Source organism: Podarcis muralis, chromosome 8 (genome assembly GCF_964188315.1).
Source record: "Podarcis muralis chromosome 8, rPodMur119.hap1.1, whole genome shotgun sequence".
NCBI classification, from domain to species: Eukaryota; Metazoa; Chordata; class Lepidosauria; order Squamata; family Lacertidae; genus Podarcis; species Podarcis muralis.
In genome coordinates, this window is record NC_135662.1 from 67,479,335 (window position 1) to 67,505,450 (window position 26,116).

Below are 26,116 nucleotides of genomic sequence, written 5' to 3' on the forward strand. Positions count from 1 at the left end.
TGTGGGGTGGGGCTTACCTGACCCACCCCACTTTTTAATTCAAGTCGGCACCCCTGACTCAGTTGGACTTTAAAGTGCTTAACTTTGGATTGTGCCCACTGCTATTTCTCATACAGCATCCCAGTTCTACTACAGACTCCTAATCTCACAGCAACTGGCATGAGTCAGAGAGAGAGAAGAATGAACTTCCAATGTGAAAATCTAAAAAAATGTCCTAGAAACGTGCAACATATTCAGACAATTCCTACGAATACCAAGACAGCAGAGGGGAAAACACTTTCAAAAGTTTAAGAATTCCAGCATTTCTTTATAGATAGCAAAACATACAGCAAAAGACAATCATCAGCAAGCAACCAGATGATCAAACTCTAGACATACATAGTAGCAGCAGCAGCAAGTTAACACTGTAGATAAAATGCCCTTTAAAGGAAATGGCAACAAGAACATTATAAAAAAGTGATCTGCAGAATAGTCCAAACAACCAGTTGTGATGGTGTTGAATGTTACCGATTCTAATAAGTGGGGGGAGATTAGAATATTTATATGAGCTGTATCTTTGCTTAGGCACAAAAAAACAGTGAGTATGAGACACCTTTAATATTTACCCTGAGTAGTTTTTCAATTTTACTAAGCAATGTAGGTATAAGATGAGACTGCAAATTTCCTAGTTCTGTGGTCCAGGCAGCATAGGCAGGTAAAAACACTTGATGAGTTGCACCAACTACTCGTTCTGAGGGATCACCCAACGCTGAAAGTAGTAGTTCAAAACCCTGGTAAGAAAGAAACAGACCGTTTAGGAGAGTTATGCTTACTTTGCTTAAGCATTCCAGGCACCCTCAAGATAAGCAAGTGTCTATCTTGAATTTGATGAAAAGGCGTTTCCAGTGGTTCAAGTTAATTCAAAAAGTTCCACAACTATTTGGAATAGATGCCGCAACATCATAGCAATGCCATTAGTGTCAGGGGGCTAAATTTGATAAAGTTAAATGAGCATGCAGAAAAGTTAGGTGAACTATAAAATGGGATAATTCATTCAATACATAAGCAGCCAAGGTACCCATAGGTATTACAACGAAAAAATTACAGATCTTTGAACACCAGTTCACAGTCAAAATACGGTAATGAAAATTCTTCAGTGCTTTTACAGAATGTTCCCTCTCTCTTCTGCCAGCTTGCTCTCTTTTTTTGCTAACACACAACAAGATATTTTCAGAGCCCAAAAGTTAGATCACATCTCAAAATGCTGATGATGTTAAAAATAGCCCAGGGTATTTTGGGGGGATTAGTTCGGCAAATACTTCCTGGTGATTTTTCAGACTTTGTTCATAATCACATGATCTAGTAACTGTCCTGTCATGTATTATTATCACATACAATACCTGTTGATATTTGTCCGGATCATCAATGTACCCCATGATGATACCAAGGCTTTTGATCACAGCTTCTCGCACCAAATCTGTCTTATCTTCCATCAACATCTGCTGTAACATGGAAAGTACCAACGAACTTCGAATCTCTTTCTGAAAGAGGAAATTAGTATTTGCTGGAATTACATTACATAAACTTGGAAACGTAAGACCAATAATAGCATATACATCTATGTTATCTTTTATAGTTTATTATAAACAGAGTTATGGCAGCTAATCTTGATGGCAAAATAATCTGGTAGAATAAGCTATTTTAGACCTAAAACTGCAAAAAATCCAATATATGCATTTAGAATGCATGGGGGGAAACATTGGTTGGGATTAGTTCTGCACATATTGTTTCCCAAAAGGCCACATTGCTTTGTTCTATGTGAACATTACCAATTGCTACAACTGAAGTAGTTGGCCAGGATCCTAAATAACTGGATTAATTCCTTTCCTTATGGCCTTTAGAATTCTTGTTCCAGACTAGCAGTCTAAGATGCCATATGGCTAAACTAGTTTTGAATAGGAGCTTCAAAAGGAGTTGGTGATATGACATGGTGTTCTGCTGCTCCAAAACTAAAACATGGTGGGCCAGTAAAAACTAGGAAGGGAGGGGGGACTGTACTAAGTGGCTCTTCAGAATCTGGCCATCATTTTAACCTCTTCAATGAGTCTTAAATTTAGATAAATATAAACTGCAAACAGAACACAGAACACTTACAGGAAGATAAGGTGCTAATGCTCCACAGGACTCTGCCACTAACAGCCGTCTTTCTGGATATTTGTGATTGATCTGTCGGAAGGAAAAGTTACTCCTTTCATTTTTTTTGCTTATAATTCCATCCTGTATTTCTCTGCCAGCATGTAAAGAATATGAGGCTGCTGCTATTTACTATGCCACCACAGGCTTCCATTCACAAACCATAGTCAGGATGCACAGTATGCCTTGAACCTGGAATTCTTATGTTTCCAGAAAGGAAACATAGCCTTGCTGCTGAGGTCTGGTGAAGAGATGGGGGCTACAAGGACATTAGAACTTTCATAACATCCCCATAAAGGGAAGAAGTCTAGGCCAGGCAGCAGATTTTATCAGCTCCTGACAAGCGCATCAATGGTCTGGCCAAACTGTTGGGGTCAGTCTAACTCCACCTTCCCAGAGACTATTCAGCACCCTGCAGGTCCTGAGCTAAGAGCTAAGAAGGAAGCCCAGGGCTAGCAACTTATGTCAATACAGGCAAATCCCCATTTACACATGTTTGATATGTATGCAACTGTTTATATGCGCATTGCACCAAACCTGGAAGTGACACAGAAACATCATAAAAGACGTCACTAAAAGAGCAGAGCGAGGGCATGGCAAAGCAGGGGTAGAACGGGGGCAGGTTTTTTCAATTACGTACAATTTCATGGATACGCACAATGACCCATAACGCTACCCCCATGCAAATTGAGGGTTGCCTGTAGTCAGCATGGAAAGGACACAATTGATCTATATTTTATACCATTTATTGGTTTAGGATTTTAATACTATAAACCATCTTGGGTTTATAACTGGCAGAAAGGTGCTATTATGCATGCAAAAAATAAATAATAAACTCCTATTAATAAAGCTTTGTCACTGCTAACCCTTAGGAGAATTTCCTGGGTTAGCACAATACATGACTTAAGAACGGTTTCTTCTTCTGTTTACTTCAAATGGCACCTTCAACCTCAGATCTTCCTAACCTACAGGTGAGATGCTCATGGATTGCCCACTCAGATTGCTCTTGGCTTTTGCTTCCCTTTACAATTACAATTCTTAGAAATATATGCTATTTAATATATTGTTAACCACTGTTGACAAGACCACAGTTGCTGGTAAACTGCAGAAAATGTTTTTGGCCCTGGTATCCCATGAAGTAAATAAAGATTATCTCCTATTACCTGCTCCCAACACTGCGGTAAAAGTTCTGCTTCTACACGTGTTGGTCCAACATGCCGAGCAAATGCTACACATCCAGTCAGAATCATTTGCCTATAAAATAAAAATCTTCAGCCTATTACATTGAAACATGCTTGTACAACAACCACACATATGCCTAAAAGGAGATATAACGGACTGAATGGTCCTCACAGAAAATGGCATCTGGAGTGCGCTGCGAGCAATTAGTTACTGACAATCACGTCATTGATGGTTCATTAAACACGACATTTTCCAAGTATGAAAATAATTTCCATGAAGGGAGAAGTGTACACTTGCACTGCATTTTGTACATGGTTTTGCTTAAACATCACTATTGGGCAGTCATTGCACATAAGCACTTCCTGGTTAGAATTCTAGCAGCAATATTCATACAACACTTCATAAGTGACCACGTTAGAGGAGGAAAAATGTCATGTGAGAAGTGGCCCTCAATTATAAAACTAGTCAACAAAGGTGAATGTAGATTATACAGGTCAAGCAAAGTAAGAGAAGCTATATACAGTGGTACCTCGGGTTAAGTACTTAATTCGTTCCGGAGGACCGTACTTAACCTGAAACTGTTCTTAACCTGAAGCACCACTTTAGCTAATGGGGGCCTCCTGCTGCCGCCGCGCCGCAGGAGCATGATTTCTGTTCTCATCCTGAAGCAAAGTTCTTAACCTGAAGCACTATTTCTGGGTTAGCGGAGTCTGTAACCTGAAGCGTACGTAACCTGAAGCGTATGTAACCCGAAGTACCACTGTATTGTTTTTGTGGATAGGCAGAAGCCTTAAAAAGTAAACGAACTGACTGTTATAAAACCTTGGGGGGGGGGGGGGAATCAGTCCTTGAGAAGCCTAAATGATTTAATGAATATGTTCAATATCTGGAATTTTTGCTACAAAGACAAAGAAACTTTCAATGCAGAGTAAAGCTAATCTTTTGCTTCCTTCTAGCAGATACAGCTATACCTGCTACTTTCCTATAATTAAATTTAAAAAGAATCCACAAAATACAGAACGTAACTACCATCCTATTAATATTAGGTAGGTGTCTTCACTTTACTGTTTTCAGCAGATGCTAAAAACCTGTGTTTCACCAAGCCTACCTAGGTAGGTAATTTTATTACACATGATGGTTTTAAAATTGCTTATTTATATTTTGATAACATTTTAACTTTTTTAAAAAAAGAATTAATTATTAGGGAGCAATCCTATAGAGCAATCCATCAGGACAAGCGGGGTTTAGACTCTCTGGCTAAGCTACCAGGTTCCTGGTAAAGTTGGGCTATGCCAGTGTAATTCCACATCCTTGTCTTAGAAGGAGATAGGCTGGAGTAGCTGCCCAATCCTGGTTCAGCCAGGAGCCTGGTGTATCTTAAACTGGTTTATGTCCTGAAAAAGGGCTGTTCTGGAGTGGGAAACAAGGGATGGGGACTAAATGCACTCAGCATGATCACGTAACCTCAAAACCAGGCAGAATTTATCCCAGTTAAAAGGGTGTTGTAACTCAAACTCTTATTTAGAGGCTCAGCACAAAGGAGTATGGCTAAGGCTTATTTTATCCTTGCTTAACACCAGCTTCCAGTGCACAGGATTGCCCTGCCAGGCACAGGAGGATACTAGTCCTCTAATTTATTATTGTGTCATACTGCTTTAAAGATTAAGTTCTGCTTGAAGAGTTTGCTCTATAGCAAACTCTGGTATAGTTTGCTGGCTCTGGTATAGAGCCATCTATAGAGAGTTTGCTCTATAGATGGCTCTATACAGCAAAGCCAAGGAAACTGCTCAGAGTTTTCGCTTTGACCATTCCTCAGTTAATTATTACAATCTCATGAGACCCAGTCTGCTGTTTCCAGACTTGAGTATGAAGTTCTTAATGCATTTCTGAACCCAGGCTCCAATTTCAACTTGCAGAGTTGCAACTCTGTGCAAGTCAAAGGCCAGTCACACAATGGGGCTTTCCTGTTGTTCACAGTGCACCCCCCCCCAGGCCCTAAAAAGACACCCCTGGGGTCACAAGACCGTCAAATCTGTATATATGGACATGTACTGTCAGCTTGTTTTCAATAATCAGTTAGGGAAGGAACAGGCATGGGAGAGGTGAATGGGAATTTTGAAGTGAGTTCACCTGATCCACACTGAAGATTTGAACGCTGGTCTTCCTTGGAAGCTGCACTCCCCCAGATTCTACTCCTACTTATGAGATGTCAGAGGGCTGGCTCTCTTCTTTGTACAGCACATTGTGGCATATACAGTATTCAACTCCTCCTGTGAGAGGCAGGTACAGATTGACGTCCTGTCACTCTCAAGGAAATTGTACGAAAAAACATGGGAGGCAGCTTTGTATGTCTTTTAAAAAGTATTTTAAAGTGCTTTTAAAACGACTTTTGCAAATTGAAAATCTGTGCAGGTTCTAAGTATTTCTTCCTTTAAAATCTGCACAGGAATGGATTTATCAAGGGGTCAGAACCACACCAGGCCTGAACAGACTGGTTTGTATGCCACTAGGAGAGAGGGGGGAAAGAGTGAGAATCAGATGTCAGCCTGCAGTGTTCCTTCTGCCATCCCTGCCACAGCCTTAAATGGCAGGAGAATAAGGCCTAGTTCTTAACCAGGCCTGGTGTGTACCAATTCAGACTACAGTTGGTGGCTCATGTGGCTGAACAACCTCAAACCCTTTATTCAGTCTAAGACACGAAATTACTGCATGGCAAAAATATTGAGGAGAGGGGGCACTATTTTGAGCCTCAATGGCCACTGAAGTCTTTGAAAATGAAAATGTTACCCTTGCCTGTGCACCCATCCTGCCTAAGGTTCTATTTTTTAACAGCCTGCATGCAAGCAATTTCTATCCGTTGGACTGTACAGATTTCACGAGGAATATTACGTTGTCACTTAGGGTATGTTAACAGAACAGAGGCGGGGAACCTCTGGCCTAGAGGCAAAATCTCTGTTCCACCTGTGGGAATTTCCCTAAGCCACACTTTTGCTCTGAATCTTCCTCAAGTGTTTATGCCTGGCTAGAATGTGTACTTCGATGCTTCGCTGCACGTAAAGAGGTGTGTTCAGAAACCTGACTTTTGAAGGCTAGAAGGTAGCCTACCATACATCCATTGCTCCTCTAGTTTAAAAAGGCTCCCCACCTCTGCTGTAAGAGAGCAGGCAATGTATAAGTGAATGACTACTGACTGCTAATAATAATAATAATACAGTGGTACCTCGGGTTACATACGCTTCTGGTTACACATGCTTCAGGTGACAGACTCCGCTAACCCAGAAATAGTACCTCAGGTTAAGAACTTTGCTTCAGGATGAGAACAAAAATCGCGTGGCAGCGGGAGGCCCCATTAGCTAAAGTGGTGCTTCAGGTTAAGAACAGTTTCAGGTTAAGAACGGACCTCCGGAACAAATTAAGTACTTAACCCAAGATACCACTGTAGTAGTAGTAGTAGTAGTAGTAGTAATAATAATAATAATAATAATAATAATAATAGATTTATACCCCACCCATCTGGCTGGGTTTCCCCAACCATTCTGGGCGGCTGCCCAGAGATACTATGCTCCTATTTTACTAGAAGCCTGCAACCAGAAAAGTAGTTAATAGCCTTCAAATTTCAAAAAAGAAAAGTGTTTCCCACACATCAAAGACACACCTTTGCTCATCATCTGGCCTTTTGATCAAGTTGAACAATATGTGTAGGAGCTGATCTCTCTCTTTGGGTTCAGGATGGAGGCAAGCTGTACACAGTATGAGGGGTATCAGTTCCTAAAGGTGCGAGTGGGAGGGAAAGGTGAAAAGCTATCAAACAACGTTTTTTAAAAAAAGCCTAGAAAACATTTTAAACCATAAAGTAAAATAAGATCTAGTTAATCTACGACAGCATGAGCACAATTAGCTTGCATATTGATTTCTCATAGAATCACAAGTTGTAAAATAACACATGTTCTGTTTATAGGATCTAATAGCACCAATAAGACTGTGCTACAAATGCTTATGTTTATTATCTATATGTTTCCTTACTGAAGTTGAAGAAAAGAAATTGGTTTAGTTTTTTGTTTTTTTAAAAAACACAAAGATGAGGCTAAGCAAACACAGAAAAAAATATTTGGTGTTACGCATTGACTACAATCCAGTTATTCCAGGGCTGTCATGGAATACCGTGTGAACCTAGGCTGCTCCATGAATTAAGTTGATGTCCCCAGAACAAAGAGGATAGTCCCTACTAGTTCCCATAGAGTGTGAATGTACACACACACACACCATTTTCTATCTACCTATCCCTATAAACACAAACACACACACGTTTTACATATTATACACACATACGCACACTATTTAAAGAAAGTTAGTGAGATAACATGAATCAAATGCTTTGAACTATCCACTGATAGCTGCCACACATTTTCCCTAACACAATTATGCCAGTTTAACAGGTTTAGTCTGCTCTACAACCTACTAAGACCAGGGACGTGGGTGGCGCTGTGGTGTAAACCACTGAGCCTTGGGCTTGCCAATCGGAAGGTTGGCGGTTCGAATCCCCATGAGCTCCCGTTGTTCGGTCCCAGCTCCTGCCAACCTAGCAGTTTGAAAGTGCAAGTAGATAAATAGGTACCGCTCTGGCGGGAAGGTGAACGGCGTTTCCGTGCGCTGCTCTGGTTTCGCCAGAAGCGGCTTAGTCATGCTGGCCACATGACCCGGAAGCTGTATGCCGGCTCCCTTGGCCAATAAAGCGAGATGAGTGCCGCAACCCCAGAGCCGTTCGCGACTGGACTTAGCGGTCAGGGGTCCTTTATCTTTACTTTTTTTACAACCTACTAAAACCAGAATTCTGAGGTTCCGGGCAATTCATATCAGTGCACATTCTGCCCAGAAAAGCAACAAAGTAAATGCGAAGATTACGCGGATTTTCCTAGTTCCTGATCCTTTTTCCTGCAATGTATCTAAACATTCGGCATCTGCAGCTGGAGGACTACAGTAGCTTTGCACTAGCTTTTACACTTAATTGAAACTGAACTGTGGCCTAGTCTTGAAATAAAATGTAAGCAGCTGTAACTTTTCTTTCCAGGCACACCTCCCAAACGGCATGGAAAAAATCTTTACAATGGAAGATTTTGTGAACCAATTTCATGTCTTATCGGTAAAAGGAAAAGAGAAAGAATAACCAACAATACTTCAGAAGGTGACTCACACCAAACTTGGAAAACATACAACAATTTATTATAATGTTTTATTTTCCTTGCCAGCACTTCTGGGTTGACACTCATCTATGGTTGTTGCTGTTTTTATGCCATGGCACCATTCATCCCAAACCAACTAATTACGTTTTTTACTCTTTTTGATATGCTAGCTATGACATGCAATGGCTAATCTTATCAGTAGGTTACCTTTTGCTTCAGTATTCTGACTGTTCCAAACTTTGTTATAAATAGGATTTTCACTAACAAAATGGGAGTCACTGGCGTCTTAAGGGAAGCTCAATTATTGAGCAGGGGGGAAGGGAGAGAAAGAGAGAATCTGTCCTACCTCAATAGCTGTAACACAAATAATGTATACATGGGTAAAGCCTAAAGAACCGGGTAATTTTTTAAAGAATTTTTCAAGGCAATCTGAGCCTTGATAACGGCCTCGGTCCAGTATATCTGAAGGAGCGTCTCCACCCCCATTGTTCTGCCCGGACACCGAGATCCAGCTCCGAGGGCCTTCTGGCGGTTCCCTCACTGCGATAGGCCAAGTTACAGGGAACCAGGCAGAGGGCCTTCTCGTTAGTGGCACCCACCCTGTGGAACGCCCTCCCATCAGATGTCAAAGCGATAAACAACTACCTGACATTCAGAAGACATCTGAAGGCAGCCCTGTTCAGGGAAGTTTTTAATATGTGACATTTTTGTGTATTTTTTATCTTTGTTGGAAGCCGCCCAGAGTGGCTGGGGAAACCCAGCCAGATGGGTGGGGTACAAATAATAAATAATTATTATTATTATTATTATTATTATTATTATTATTATTATTATTATTATTATCGATACAAAATGCTTGCCCATGTTATTGCATTCTTCTTAAGATATCTGGGCTCTGAAGGACAAACCAAAAATGGAGCAGCTGCAACAAGTGAAGTGAAGACAATCGAAGAAAGGATAAAATAGTTTAAGAGAGCTAACAGAGCTTTAAAAATAAGCCAAAATGAACAAGGTCACCCTCCACCCTCTTAGGTTTGGCCAGATAAAACACACAATTAGTTTACACATAGATCTGGAGAGCCAGGAAGAAGCTATGACGGATAATGTAAGTATAAGAACAGAGAATTGTGATGAGGACTTTTGTACTAAAAAAAAACCAAGTAGATTTTTGGTGAACTATGAAGGCTTCATTGCATTAAAGTATTGGAACACATTTCAATATGAATGAGCGGCGTCAGGAAAGGCCTGCTATGCAAAGCGAGTTCTATCTAGATGTGAGAAAGGTGACAGGATGTACACAATATCAGTATTAGATACAAGGCTGATGAGTTTTGTACGTATGCTCAAGTTCTGACTGACATTCAAATTTAATTGATCCATACGGGTTTTTTTAAAATTGAAATTTTGAATGCCTGCTGATGTTGATAAAGGGAACATAGCAATACTTAAGTCACTGGCTTTAATGTATTTTAGCTTTGCCTGTTATTATCATTTTACATTTAACTTCCTGTACAAGGGGTAAGGTAATGGGTGGCAGGGAGGGCACCAAGGAGAAGTAGCAAATTTTAAAACATAAATAAAAAGTTGATCAAGTGGGAAGATATTGATCAACCATATATTCCTGTTAAAAGATGAAAAAGACGAACACTGAAACTAAATTAATTGTAAAAACAAAGCAACTACATTATTTATTATTATTTGCCTCACATTATTGATTTTCTAGGTGACAGGCACATGAAAATGCAGGAAAAAACACTGCATGGGAGAAAAACTTCTAAGAAGCTGGCAATGATTTGCTATACCTCTATCATTTACCTTCCATCTTTTAAAATGTATCATTTAACCTTCTCTTTTATAGACCAAATGCTGTGGAACTTGCACCTGAGAAAACATGCACAACACTGCATACCATTTTACTGTACAATCAGGAGGATACGAGTATTTATTTCAATGCATTATTTTTAAGCGATATGCCCAGGGCATACTTTATGAAATATTCTTTGCGTTGGGAGAATATCTGAAACTGAAGCTGCATGTTAAAATGCATATGGTAGCAGTGCCTAATAATAATAATGTGAAGGGGGAGCTGTAAAGTCGTTGAGAGTAGAACAGAAGTAAGTGCCAGTGAACCAGAAGCTATAATGCATTAAAAGGAAATTGGAGGTACTGCAGGAAGAAAAGATTTTGAATCTGTTAATTTCTGCAAGAATATTAATCATTCTGAAGGTATCAACTTTTAACAATTGGTTATTTAAAGTTTGTCACACAATGGCATTAATAAAAGTGATTTCTTGAATAAGATTTGAGGATAGCTCAGGTATATTCCCTCTTCATGGATCACTGCCTTGCCGTGGCGAAGGGGCTTGAATAACTCAGAGAAGCTATGAGCTATGCCGTGCAGGGCCACCCAAGATGGACAGGTCATAGTGGAGAGTTTTGACCAAATGTGATCCACCTGGAGCAGGAACCGGCAAGCCACTCCAGTATCCCTGCCAAGAAAACTCCATGGACAAAGACAACAGGCATATAAAAGTTATGACGCTGGAAGATGAGCCCCTCAGGTCGGAAGGTGTCCAACATGCTACTGGGGAAGAGCGGAGGACAAGTACAAGTAGATCCAGAGCTGATGAAGCGGCTGGGCCAAAGCTGAAAGGACGCTCAGTTGCGGATATGCATGGAAGCGAAAGGAAAGTCCAATGCTGTAAAGAAAAATATTGCATAGGAACCTGGAATGTAAGAACCATGAACCTGGGTAAGTTGGATGTGGTCAAAAATGAGATGGCAAGAATAAATATTGACATCTTGGGCATCAGTGAACTAAAATGGACGGGAATGGGCAAATTCAGTTCGGATGACTATCATATCTACTACTGTGGACAAGAAACCCGTAAAAGAAATGGAGTGGCCCTCATAGTCAACAAAAGAGTGGTGAAAGCTGTACTGGGATGCAATCTCAAAAATGATAGAATGATCTCGATACGAATCCAAGGCAGACCTTTTAACATCACAGTAATCCAAGTTTATGCACCAACTACTGGTGTTGAAGAAACTGAAATTGACCAATTCTATGAAGACTTACAAGACCTTATAGAAGTGACACCAAAGAAGGATGTTCTGCTCATAATAGGGGATTGGAATGCTAAAGTAGGGAGTCAAGAGATAAAAGGAACCACTGGCAAGTTTGGCCTTGGAGTTCAAAACGAAGCAGGGCAAAGGCTAATAGAGTTCTGTCAAGAGAACAAGCTGGTCATCACAAACACTCTTTTCCAACAACACAAGAGACGACTCTACACATGGACATCACCAGATGGGCAGCATCGAAATCAGATTGATTATATTCTCTGCAGCCAAAGATGGAGAAGCTCTATACAGTCAGCAAAAACAAGACCTGGAGCTGACTGTGGCTCAGATCATCAGCTTCTTATAGCAAAATTCAAGCTTAAACTGAAGAAAGTAGGAAAAACCACTGGGCCGGTAAGATACAATCTAAGTCAAATCCCTTATGAATACACAGTGGAAGTGAGGAACAGGTTTAAGGATTTAGATTTGGTGGACAGAGTGCCTGAAGAACTATGGATGGAGGCTCGTAACATTATACAAGAGGCAGCAACTAAAACCATCCCAATGAAAAGGAAATGCAAGAAAGCAAAGTGGCTGTCCAACGAGGCCTTACAAATAGCGGGGGAGAGAAGGCAAGCAAAATGCGAGGGAGATAGTGAAAGATACAGGAAATTGAATGCAGATTTCCAAAAAATAGCAAGGAGAGACAAGAAGGCCTTCTTAAACGAGCAATGCAAAGAAATAGAGGAAAACAATAGAATGGGAAAAACCAGAGATTTGTTTAAGAAAATTGGAGATATGAAAGGAACATTTTGTACAAAGATTTCCATAATAAAAGACAAAAGTGGAAAGGACCTAACAGAAACAGAAGACATCAAGAAGAGGTGGCAAGAATACACAGAGGAACTATACCAGAAAGAAATTGATGTCTCGTATACCCCAGGTAGTGTGGTTGCTGACCTTGAGCCAGACATCCTGGAAAGTGAAGTCAAATGGGCCTTAGAAAGCATTGCTAATAACAAGGCCAGTGGAAGTGATGATATTCCAGCTGAACTATTTAAAATTTTAAAAGATGATGCTGTTAAGGTGCTACACTCAATATGCCAGCAAATTTGGAAAACTCAGCAGTGGCCAGAAGATTGGAGAAGATCAGTCTACATCCCAATCCCAAAGAAGGGAAGTGCCAAAGAATGCTCCAACTACCGCACAATTGCACTCATTTCACACGCTAGCAAGGTTATGCTTAAAATTCTACAAGGCAGGCTTAAGCAGTATGTGGACCGAGAACTCCCAGAAGTGCAAGCTGGATTTAGAAGAGGCAGAGGAACCAGAGAACAAATTGCAAACATGCGCTGGATTATGGAGAAAGCTAGAGAGTTCCAGAAAGACATCTACTTCTGCTTCATTGACTATGCAAAAGCCTTTGACTGTGTCGACCACAGCAAACTATGGCAAGTTCTTAAAGAAATGGGAGTGCCTTATCACCTCATCTGTCTCCTGAGAAATCTCTATGTGGGACAAGAAGCTACAGTTAGAACTGGATATGGAACAACTGATTGGTTCAAAATTGGGAAAGGAGTACGACAAGGCTGTATATTGTCCCCCTGCTTATTTAACTTATATGCAGAATTCATCATGCGAAAGGCTGGGCTGGATGAATCCCAAGCGGGAATTAAGATCGCCGGAAGAAATATCAACAACCTCAGATATGCAGATGACACAACCTTGATGGAAGTGAGAGCTGGACCATAAAGAAGGCTGATCGCCGAAGAATTGATGCTTTTGAATTATGGTGCTGGAGGAGACTCTTGAGAGTCCCATGGACTGCAAGAAGATCAAACGCATCCATTCTTAAGGAAATCAGACCTGAGTGCTCACTGGAAGGACAGATCGTGAAGTTGAGGCTCCAATACTTTGGCCACCTCATGAGAAGAGAAGACTCCCTGGAAAAGACCCTGATGTTGGGAAAGATGGAGGGCACAAGGAGAAGGGGACGACAGAGGATGAGATGGTTGGATAGTGTTCTTGAAGCTACCAACATGAGCCTGACCAAACTGCGGGAGGCGGTGGAAGACAGGAGTGCCTGGCGTGCTCTGGTCCATGGGGTCACGAAGAGTCGGACACGACTAAACGACTAAACAACAACAACAGGTATATTCATTTATTTATGGAAAGTATTTATAGGCTACTGGAAGTTGCAAGTTATATGCCAATCTTCTACTTAAGAAAGCAAAAGCAACTGGTGATGCATCATGTATGAAGATGCCTGTTAAAAAACTAATAAATCCAATTGTGGCATCAGATGCCCTTATCCGAGGCAGCTTTTGGATGCTAGCCTGCATCATGCCAGGGCTTATTATAAACTAGCATTCAGTTTCTGGCAAGTCATTTGTAATTTATGTGTCAGCCAAGAGCTTCCTACAAGGATATTTAATGTTACTGTCCAATCATTTTGAATGGGCATTGAAAGGTGTGGGTTTTTTTTAAGCATGCTGAGTAAAAAACAAACGCTAAACAGTTCTACTGATGAATCCAACAAGAGTCTATGTTAATCACTGGCACATTGTTAAAATATTCAGCACAACAGAAGCTGCAAATGCAGAGATCTAAAGAGCTATTTTAGGCGCATCCATTTTGAATTTTTTTCTTCGTGACCAGCAAATCTCCTTTCCACAAACTTCTTCTGAAAGTTTTCATTGCTTTCAAAAATTATTCATGTGACATGGGAACTGCTGTTCAGTATACAAAATCAAATCCTATTTGAGTATGTGGAACTATGTATATGCTGTAAAGTAATTGTTTTTTAAATCAACACTTTAAAAAAATTAAAATTGGAAGCTTTTGAAAATGAGTTTAAGTCCCTCCTCACTGAAAACTTTAAGGAGGATGACTGGATGAGACCGGTCAATCTATACCTAGGTATCAGCTTACTATTCTTTGCAAGGTTGTTTCATTTAATCCAAATTGGTAGATATGGAGCGGATACAAGGCTATTGCTTTTACCTTGCAGAAAGCTGGAAATTGTATCAGATGGAATTAGCTGTGTGTCCACGTCCATGGGTCATATTCTTTCATGTATACTATGGGATTGGAGCGTTCTCTGCATCGCTGCATCTGTGCTTCTAAACTTCCTTCTATCAATGGGAGTGGAGAGACAATGAGAAATCTTCTTGAGCAGATGTGTCCTACTGCATGTTCCATGTATTGTTAATGAAAGGGAGAGAAGAGGGAGGACAGTTGGAGGGGGACAAGGGTATTTCTCAAGTGCAGAAGGTATGGAGGAAGAGCGTAATACAGACTACCTACACTACATGAAGACGGAACAAAAGGCTTTAAGTAAATAATAATCCTTCCAAGAAAGAGATAGCATATAGCTGAACTAAGTGTGTTGCACTCCTAGGCAGCCTTACCTGGAAGCAGTTCTCAGTGGCTTGCTTAGGCTGGAAAATGCAAGAGTGTCGATCAGCTAAGAAGGATATGGATTGAGTCCTTTGGGATTTTAGGTCTAAAGATCTGGCTGGAGGTTTATTCATGAAGCTGGAATGTCTGAAGTGCATGTGCATAATAAGTACTTTAACAGAATTTCTATTTAAAATATGTATGAAACTCCAAGAGTAACGGGCGCATTCTGCGATAGGGAGTTTTACTATTGCGAGCATTTTCTGAGCTCTTGTCGCAGTACACCGCGCCTAAGATTTCAATTCAAATTGGCACTGCTGGCACTGAGGGCGGCAGCGGCGGAACTGCTCCCTGCCAGCCCCACGTTAAAGAGATCACTGAAGCTGAACTTCAATGAGAGCCGCGTCTCAGCTGGCTTCCTGCCTGTCTGGTCTGTAAGGAGAGGGTGGGTGAGGGAGAAGGGCTGTGAGGCTGCAGAAATCCCCCTGCCAGACCCTGCGCCACTGTGGATGCTGCCGAGGCGCCGCTTGGGGCTGTTGCCCGTAGCCCCATCGGTGCTGCAAATGCGGAGCTGCTTGTAGCTCCAAACAACCCTGCAGACCCAAACAACCTTCTCACTCCACAGGGCAGCAGCAGGAGCAATCCTGATTCCACCGCCTTCTCTTCCTCCTATTCTCCCTCCCTCCATTAGGCGAAGCTTCCCCTCTCCCCATCCCTCTACATGGCTGGGTGGGGAAGCAAAACCTCACCTCTCTCACCTCAATGAAGCTTCCCCTTTAGGGAAGGGGAAGAAAGGGAGGCTTTGCCCGACAGAGGGAGGGAGAATAGGAGGAGAAGGTGGGGGCAGCAGGATCACTCCTGCCGCTGCCTCGGGAAGCAAGAGGGTCGCGGGAGGTTTTGCAGCCACATCACCGCCGAAGTGCCGAAGTTGTTTAAGAAGTTGGAGCAGCACAATGAGCAGCTCCGCATTTGTGACCCCGAGCCTCCCGCTGTCCTCTGCCACTGCCAGGAGCAGCCCTAGACATGCCTCTTTTGGGGCTGCACGAGCCAGGAGATCTGTCAAGCACCGCGGCACAAATGCGACTAGGAATTATGTTTCAGCGCCCCACAACCCAGGTTTCAGGCCCTATGTAGCACCTTGCTTTTCTTTCCTGGTTTCTTGGAAAAAAGAATGAAATAAATAACCCTGATAACATGAAAACTAAAGGTTTCAAATGGTCAAGAAAAGAGGCTTTAATTTAAAAGTCATAGAATCATAGAATCATAGAGTTGGAATAGACCACAAGGGCCATCGAGTCCAACCCCCTGCCAAGCAGGAAACACCATCAGAGCACTCCTGACATATGGTTGTCAAGCGTCTGCTTAAAGACCTCCAAAGAAGGAGACTCCACCACACTCCTTGGCAGCAAATTCCACTGTCGAACAGCTCTTACTGTCAGGAAGTTCTTCCTAATGTTTAGGTGGAATCTTCTTTCTTGTAGTTTGGATCCATTGCTCTGTGTCCGCTTCTCTGGAGCAGCAGAAAACAACCTTTCTCCCTCCTCTATATGACATCCTTTTATATATTTGAACATGGCTATCATATCACCCCTTAACCTCCTCTTCTCCAGGCTAAACATGCCCAGCTCAACCTAACATATATTGTCATATTATTCATATTCTGTTGAACTTTGAAGCAATACACCCATGTGGTATATTTTGAAATGGGTACTATATTGCAATAAACTCAACATTGCTCTGACTTTCTCAGGCATGTAACTACTTGACTTTACTGGGAAAGAATACGATGTTTGCCAAAGGAATGAAGCGTGCTTCTTCTTTAAAGCTTTACCTCAAGTACATTGTCTATTACGCGATGAATTCTTCCTCGGCCATACCTACAATCTTCTCATTTGCCTCTGTTTCCTCAGTTTCTCTAACTACAACACACTGCAAAATTCCTCGCCAGAAGAACTAATAATTCCACAATCCACTTTGCTCTAAAGGGGAAACATGAATAATCTAGGGGTGTTTTCTTTTCTTCCACAATACTGCTCACGTGCCAGAAGATAATGGCCCAAACCACCAAAACAGGTTTTCTGATACAGTATCGACAAATCCAAGATTGCACCTAGATGGACCATTCAATTTAGTAAAGCACCCGTCTGAACAACTTATTAAATAACTATTTACGCCAAGCTGTAACACTTTAACTATTCTTTGGTCTGGGTCACACATCATGAACCATGGCTTAGTGTGAATGTGAGGTTTCTTTCTGGGAAAGGAGATCACAGCTGCTTTGCTCCTTTCTGATTGTTTTGCTGCTGCGCTGAGCTAAGTCACAGTTCAGCTTAGTATGTCATCTGAACCTGGGCTCACAGTTTAGCTGTCCTGGAAAACCACAACCATACAGTATTGGACAAATCTTGGTTGCAGCTCATGGTTCGTCTGGAGAGAGCTAAACCCAGGTTCAGACAACGTGGGAGTCCATGTCTTTGCCTTAAGCCATTGCCTTAAAGTCCTATTGAATTCACAGAACTAGTTCCATGCTACTTTTGATCCCTGTGACCAGATCCCTGTAAATATATTGATCTATATCATTAATAATATAATTCTGCTTCTCATGAAATCAGAACAACCTAACATGTATTGTCATATTATTCATATTCTGTTGAACTTTGAAGCAGTGCACCCATGTGGTATGTTTTGAAATGGGTACTATATTGCAATAAACTCAACATTGCTCTGACTTTCTCGGGCATGTAACTAATCCGGGAAAAGTAAACATTAAGAACCTAGTTATTCAATCGTTCACTCACATAATGTACACATGTTTATATAAACAACAATTAGTATTGGAGTGTAATATAAAAACAGAAGCTGTATTATTTGTTGAAATTATGCCAAATGAGGGAAACTGAAATAAAAATATGGGCCTCATGTTTGTGCACAAGTAGGCTCCAACACAAACCATTAGTATTTCTTTTCTTCTAAATTCAGTATTTTGCCAAATATAGTTTACTTTAAAAAAAAAAAAGTTTACATGCAAGCACAAGGTTCTAACGTAAGACATTTCATATCTAAAACACAGATAGGAACTTGAATGAATGTTTATGTAGTTATTATTATTTCCACAAATTTTGCAAGGGAGAAGTAAGCAGGAGGTAGGCTGCAGAAATCTTACACTAACTCCAAGTGTAACTAGGAGCTGCAAAGAGAAGCTCAGGTAGCACCCCGCCAAGCCAAACGGCAAGAGTCAGAAATTAGTAACTGATCCTGGAACACATCTTACACAGTTGTTTTTCTATCACAACTTAAACAGAATCATTAGTTTAGTCCATAAGGTATACAGTTTATAGACTCAAATGCTGCATGCAATTGTAGAATTTCAATGTATCTAATGAAAAGTTTATAGACACATGGAGGTTGCGAAGTCATTGTAACGGAGGGATCAGTACACATTTCTTGACTTGGTTGCCTTTTCATACAGCCCCCAAGGGCTAAAATGCCAATCGCATGACTATTTCTCTAGATTAATAGGTAAAGCCAAGCTGGCTGGAAAAGCAGTTCCTAACCAAAAACAAAACACACACAACTGCCTCATCTTCAGCTCATGTCATTCTTTATAATATGCATTAGAACGTTCTGTCAATAAGGGCCAAATCCCAGACCACTAAAAGTACCTACAAGAAGAATCATCTTGTTAGTATGATGTGACTCACATCACGGCAGGTACAGTGAACCTGCTCCCCACCAGGTGTTGGGCTGTAACTTCCACCATCCCTGATCATAGGCCATGCTGGCCGGGGATGATGGGAACTGGAGTCCCACAACATCTGGAAGGCACCAGGTTTCCTATCCCTGCATTATAATCTACATTGTAAAAGTGACAGCATATCAACACTTGAATCCCAAACACTGGAAGTGCCTTGCCCAATGGAGCAAAGGCGCAATGCCTAGCTTCCCAAAAGTGGCGTCACTGCTGCTTACCAGGAGGGAAAGGGGTGAGGCAGCCTGCTTGGTGACAGTACACCAGACTGGCTCTGCTGGTGCGCTCACATTGTACCAACTTCTCTGATTCCTTTCTCCCAGTAAGCAGCAGCGTCTCCACTGCTGGGAAGTTTATGTTGCAGCTCTGTCCTGCTGGGTGAGTCGCTTCTGCCAAATGCTATTCAATTCTAAGGACATTCTTCTTGTAAAAGTTGTGTAGACACAACAATATTTGTAGCTCTATTTGCTTTTTACCAGCATATATTCTGCTTTACAAGAAATAAAGCTATATAACTTATTTCCCTTGCAAGGGACTCCTAATGTTTGGCTCTTTTTGCAATGAATTCTAGAGCAGAAGTATTCCCCCTTGAAATCTGCTGTGGTACAGAGGTTCAGTGCCAGATGAATCAAGCGACTGGGGAGCATCTTTTAATCTTTGCCTTCTTTCCACCCCCTAGACCTCTTATGCCTGTCGCTGGGAGCCAACAGTTGCAAGCCATGTCAATGGTAACTTGGATAAAGAATTCCTATCTAGTTAGGGACTAACATTCTGGTTGTTTTACCGTATTTTAAACATATTGTAAGCTGCCTTGAGAACCTCTGTTAATTATATATGTATTGTTTTAAATGATACATATATAATTCTCATCGATGTTAAGAGGCTAATTCACCCCAATTTAATATTATAGCTCTGCTTTGACACACAGAAGCACTAGAAGTGGGTTTAGCTAACACAAGTAAGCAAACTGAAGGGCAAAACAGATGGACTCACAATAACAGCCCTGCAGAGTGCCATCAAGGATCTTAAGCAAAAGGACAAAGAGTAGGATATCATGCTGTTTTGCTAAACTCACCTGGCAGAGGTGCACAACCATTCTCTAGGAGCAGAGATGCATGCACAAAAGTAATAAGATGATTGCAAGTAATCGACTTCAACATAACAGACACTACTAACTTCTCAATAAACAGAAATGTTGCATAAAATTGAAATAAAAATGTCTGGACTTCTCACCTCTCGCTTTGCAAGCAGGACATTAGGAACGATATGCGGCAAGCAACGTCCAAGCATCAGCATGACGCTTTTTTCACTATCAGCAATTCGGGACACCTGGAAGTGCAATTTTGATTTAAAAAAAGAAAGAAAAAGAAATAATATGCTGCAATGGCATTTATGCAATTCTTAAGGTAAATTAAGAAATCAGTCACGTCTTGGTTTCCATCCCAGAAATTAGCGCACAACAGGATACTGGGTTGACATGATCATTTTAAACGTCTTGAAACCAAAAGACACAAAAGTTATCTGTGTAGGCTAACACATGAGGAGCAGTATAACTCCATCTGAGTAATACAACTGGAGCCACCCCCATTTCAACAATGGCACTTGTTGAGGCTACTGGGTGTGGCCGCCAAAAGTAATAACCAGTCCAAAGGTTCTAAAATCTCCTCTATGGAGCTACATAAGTAACGGGCCAGAAGTCTGCTGGAGTATTAAAAATTCAACAATATGGTCTCCTCAGCCTGGATGTTACGACTCATCAAGATTTAACATTTTCCAAAAAGGACATATACCTCTGATCCCAAACGGCTCTCTGCTGACATTTGACAGAAAGACAGCAATGCTTGATGGAACGCATGTGACAGCTTCCTGCAGTAGTTGGGGCGTGGGGAGAAATAGAAGACAGTTGGATAACTGATATTAGTAGCATGCCTCTTTGACTCACAACTGACAGCTACAGAACACAGTGTGTGTGTGTGTGTGTGTGTGTGTGTGTGTGTGTGTACATGTTGCTAGAATTCTAAACTGCTTTACAGATTAGCCAAAAACCTCTCAAATGCTACTCCTACACATTATATTACTTGACTGAGAAAACTAGTTTCCACGAGAAACCAAAAGCTTGCCCACTGATGTAAACAGATTTTTAAAATAAAAAACAGCAGCAACATTTCAGTTTTATCTATTTCTTGATTATTTCATTTACATCCCAACTTTCCTCCAAACTCAAGGTGGCATACACGGCTCCTTTCCTTTCCCATTTTATCCTCACAACAACAACAACAAAAAGAAGTACACTGAGCTTGGACAAGTTACCAAGAAGGAAAATGTAATTAACAACTGCTATCTTTTGAGTTACCTGTCTTGTTTATAAATTTCATATTGCGCTTTTCTTCTTACAGTGCAACCCAACCCAACCCAACCTACAAAGGCATTTTACCAGGGGAAGGGGGTGCTACACATGTCTGTTGAAAAGATGAAAGTTATGTTTCTCAATGCAACAGAACGTTCCAAAATGGAAACAAGAACCATTCGTAATTCATGTAAACTAGGATTAAGATTCAAATGGATTTTACTAAAATGCCACCCTAATTATGCTTGCATGTAATGTGCTGGGGAGGGGGGAAGAATCAAGATCAATATGGTCCATCAAAATCCCCAGATCTTACAATGTTGGATAGAAATGGTTATCTGCGTACTACAAACCAAATGGGGAAACTGACTTTGGTAATATTCTGAGCCAATTATATTTCAGACTTTTGATACAAATGTAGCAATTTTCAAATTTGGGTTTTAAAAAGAGCGTTCAGGAAGCAGTCCTGATTTCAAGGAGGTATCTCAAATTGCTTATGAGTAAATTATTCATTTCAAAAAGAAAGCTCATTATCAAGTCCCACTTAAAGTATATTCAACACTATTATTTTGAGGCTCAGGGTGAGAAACACATATAACAAAGTCTTTTAAAAATTACCAGTAAGGCATGAAAACCTATGGTGTGACTGCACATTTTCTTGAGACAAAAGATGAGCACCCCTATCTATAAGCTCATGATGTTTTATGGACTAGATCACTGGCCTAACTGGTGGGTCATGACCCACTAGCGGGTCATCGCCTGATCCCAAGGGGGTCACAACAGGAGCACCATCACCATGCAAATATATGGTAAAAGACTTAAGAACTGGATCCCCAAATGCATGTTTGGGTTAAACGTGGATCCTGGATCTGAAAAGGTCTGAAGGTACCTGGCCAAGATGAAAGAACAAAAGGAACACGAGACAGCCTCATTGTGGCTGCATCCAAATGTCAAACAAACCACCTTTTATCTCAAAGCTAGGGCCTCAACATACTTGCAGCAGGCATAACCATCTGTTTTAATAGGGGTGGTGGCGGTGGCTGGGATTCAAATCTCTGACCTGTGATACAAAGAAGCAATATGTACATGCAGGAATGAAGTGTTTATGCAACTAGAGCCCCATCTTTTAATCCTGCAGCAGCAGTTTCCACGGCTGGAGAAGTGAACCATGAGCCTTTTTATTTTATTTTAATGACCATCACAGTCAAACAGTGCTTAAATAGTAGGAATGCAAGCAAGTTGGACACACTATGCAGGAGCATCAGTGCTCAGGTCGGCACTTGGAAGGTAGGCAGGAGAAATACTGTTAGCTTCACGCATGGCAATTTCCCATGTCAGAAGGGGGAAAACCCAAATGCTTAGGGGGTGTGCACTAAAAATTCAGATCCCTCACACACTTGTTAAATCTGCCATGTACAGCAAGTGAAACATTAAAAGAATCTTACAACATTGGTATTCTTTTTCTGGAAAAATAAGCTACTAACCTATTGGGTTTATCGAAGTGTATGGCAGCTTTATTTGATGGAGGACAAGATGGAAGTTTTTCTCTCTCCTTCAAAGGAAGAGAAATTCTCATATCTTCTTTAGGAGGCATTGTCTCTTCAGTGTCACCATGTTGACCATCATTAAGCGAACTCTGGATATCTAAATATCTCCCATTATCGTCTGGGACTGTGAGAGGCACTTGAGCTAAAGATGACTGGACTGAATCGAATATCACTGGAACAGGAGTTTTTTCACTTCTTAAGTACTCTATCTCACTGAAAAGAGGGAGGCAGGACATAAAGGATTGGAATTAAGAAACAAGTTAGTAAGTAAAGCACTTCCAGTAACCTAAAATATATATTAAAAGGTTTTCCAAATGTGTTCCAGGTCATATACAAAGCCTATTTCAGAAGCTTAGGAATTGAAACTGGAAGGTTTTCTAAAATTATTTATTAAGCCTAGGAATAGGGAACTTGTGGCCCTCCAAATGTTGTGTTATAATTCCCAATCTGGGAATTGGAATCTAACCTTCAGAGGACCACAGACTCTGCAACCCTTCTGTAGCCATTAAAACCCCATCTTTCCGTGATAAAAATCATACTGAAGGGAGCATGTAGCACCCTTGTTCATATGTAATGCTAGGCCAAGTCATGGCTTAACCCAAATGAGCAAATGCAAGGACTCCTAAATACAAGACCACGGCCACTTTCCTCCTCCCCAGTTAATTTATCTGTATTGCTGAGCTAAGCCATGGCTTGGCTTAGTATGTGGTCTGAAACCAGGCTCATGGTTTAACTCTCCCAGATAAACCACAAGCTACAAGGCATAGGACAAACCTTAGTTACACTTCATAGGAATAAAACTTAGCAGTTTTCTCCTGGAATCAATTTGCCATAAGAGCTTATAAGTAAGGAACAGTAATCATTCCTCCTTCTGACCAGCTGCTGTGGGAAGGCTCCCTGGGGCTTCGTGTTCTAGGATACAATGGTTGATGGTATTAAAAGCTGTTAGCTTGAAAATAGCAACTAAACCACATTGGTAAGCCAAGTGGTTTCTTAAGCAGCATAATTCAATGTCTGGCCTATTCAATGCAATTTAGGGCACCAATGAAACAAAGTTAGGCATGCTTAACTGTGCCATTAAGATCAACAAGACACAAGAAGTTACAAAGTCAAGTAAATATTGAATTGTTTACCATTTATGTTGTAACTGAGGTGACTACTGAGCATTTAAGTGATTCATTTATTTATCTGTGCCATCCGCCTTTTCCAAGACTATAAAATGCCAAGTAACTTCCCATTTCCTAAAAAGCACATAGTCTACAATGCTGGAGGATATACCTTTCAAGCCTTCGTATTTGTTCCAGCAGAGACCACTTCTCGGTGCTTAACACATTAATTTGATCTTCCAATTTCTGCACCATTACACATTGCTAAAGGGGGAAAAACATAAGGGGGGGAGGAAATAATTTATCACACTGCATTTTGGTAGCAGGCTTTAAACTGACAAAAGTGAATGATGCTGGCTACCTCTATAGATTCTGGTGTTCCAAATATAGGAATGTTCTCTAGGATAGGAGTGGTTGCGTCAAATTCATCCTCTTCCGGGCCAACTGCTACATCTACAACATCTTTCGCAGTTACTTGGTGGTTCCCAAAGTCACGGTAGAGTTGTAGCAAGTCTGGAGGCTTTGGAATGTTCAGTCCTACGTCATCCCATAATTCAAAATCCTTTAGAAGTGTAAAAGCAGAATATTAATTGTTAACTTCCCTTCTCATCCCGTCAAGTATTGTTATGAGTTGACCTTGGTTAGACATAAGCATGCGCATGCCTGTGTGTGTATGTGCAAACTTGGTTTTCCTTTCAGAAGGCTGAAGACAGGAGCTATATGACTTCTACTAAGATGCAACAGACAGGAAAAACAAGACAGATGGGGGAGGGTTGAAGGAAACAGATGTCCAACATGGACCAGACAGCCAGACTCTTAAACTGAACCCCAAAATAAGCCATGCTGTGGAAATCCCCTTCTATAAGCAAAAATCAGCATGGCAGACAGGATCCTGGCACCTTATGGGGAAATCCCCAGTAAGAAGCAAGAGGTCATGTCAACATTTGCCAAAAAAGGAGGGGGGAAATTGCTGAGTGGAAGAGAGAGGGGCGAGCTGGAAAACCTTGACCAGATATGGCTCCAGAATTAGAGGGAGCAGTGGCCATCAGGCCCCATAAAAGGCATAAAGGACTCACCTACCCTACAGCAAAGTTGGAGATTGACAGAGAAGCCCAAAGCAGTGTTATAACACCTGAACTCTGACCTTGCATCAGCTAGCTATCCTGGGTATGGCTGCCCCAAGTCTATAGGGAGGTTCAGGAATGAGGAAAGAAAAAAAGGACAATTTCACCTGCAAATCTCCCCCACCAACTGGTTGTAAGGTTACAGAGATGGGTGCCACCAAGTTAAAAAAACACAAAAATGTCTTCCTCCCAGGCTAATCAGGGAAGGTGGCCTTTCTCATCTTTCTTCTCCTTCTCTGGAAGCCTCTCTCTGTGCTCTAAAGAAGTCCCAGGCTGGCAGCCAGATCCACACGTGAAACCTTTCAGCACTTAACAGCATAGCAATGAAATATTTTAGGAGTGAGGGGGCGAACACCTGCTCCTCCTGAAGACTTATCTCCCTCTATGAGTCCTGAACAGTACCAGAAAGTTCATGTTCCAAGCTGGCTGCAGCCCTGAAGGGGGAGCACCACTGTTGTGAGCTGGTGATAGACAGACGTATTTTGTTGTGGGCCTCCATTTGTGGTTTACTATTTCCTGCTCTGACCAAAACGATAACCCTGCACTAGTCTCTCCTACATATGAGTCACTATCCAAATATTGTTTGGAAACTAGGCTCAAGAATTACCAAGTGATTGGAAAGGTAAGTGGGGAAAAGACAAGCTGTAACGTAATTATTATTCAAACTTACCTGATCATCACTTTCATCTGAAAAAGTTATTGAAGTAAGCTTGTAGCTGTTCTTTAATAAAAATTCATTGACTAAGAAGTTTAGAGCTCTTTTTTCAAGAGGTTTAATTGGTTCCTAGGAAAAAGAAGGAAGTTATGTAAGAGATGTAAATACTCTCATTAGAATATTTATTCTATCATTATCATATGTATTAAGATAGCAGCTCAGTCATGTCTAGATATCACAGAGTAGTTTACACGGTGTACTCAACAAGCTAATTGTGTTGTGTGTATATATATCTATATCTATTTACACACAAACACCCCCCACACCACCTAAAGGTTTTACTGCAATCAAGGAGTATATAAATATTGTGCTTTGTTTTGTTTTTAAAAAAGGCAATTGGCTAACTGCTGATACACGATAACAGCAAATAATAGGGTGTTTCCCCCCCAATCCAAACTACCCACCTGAATTTCAGGACTTGATTTGTAATTTCTCCGTTCCTGCAAAGGAACTTCATTTTCTGCAAACAGCAATATATAAAAATTTGTTATTCTCCATTTTGTGAGGCATCACCTACTGCTATTTTGTCAAAATGA

General features: G+C 41.1%; 1 protein-coding gene across 8 annotated transcripts in view; it reads right to left on the reverse strand.

Annotated features, from left to right (window-relative positions):
- RELCH (RAB11 binding and LisH domain, coiled-coil and HEAT repeat containing) overlaps window positions 1–26,116 on the reverse strand; it is a 67,683-nt gene that overhangs the window by 24,284 nt on the left and 17,283 nt on the right. For all 8 annotated transcript variants that reach the window (XR_013394031.1, XM_028737885.2, XM_028737886.2 and 5 more), the window contains 12 exons: window positions 25,985–26,040; window positions 25,536–25,649; window positions 24,103–24,303; window positions 23,914–24,005; window positions 22,573–22,848; window positions 20,532–20,607; window positions 19,975–20,070; window positions 7,010–7,122; window positions 3,336–3,426; window positions 2,134–2,205; window positions 1,380–1,520; window positions 606–770 (listed from right to left, as the gene is read on the reverse strand). Coding sequence is in view for 7 of the 8 variants with exons in the window: in XM_028737885.2 (XP_028593718.2) it covers window positions 606–770; window positions 1,380–1,520; window positions 2,134–2,205; window positions 3,336–3,426; window positions 7,010–7,122; window positions 19,975–20,070; window positions 20,532–20,607; window positions 22,573–22,848; window positions 23,914–24,005; window positions 24,103–24,303; window positions 25,536–25,649; window positions 25,985–26,040 (1,493 nt within the window). In the remaining variant the exon portion in view is untranslated. The remainder of the gene's footprint in view (window positions 1–605; window positions 771–1,379; window positions 1,521–2,133; window positions 2,206–3,335; window positions 3,427–7,009; window positions 7,123–19,974; window positions 20,071–20,531; window positions 20,608–22,572; window positions 22,849–23,913; window positions 24,006–24,102; window positions 24,304–25,535; window positions 25,650–25,984; window positions 26,041–26,116) is intronic.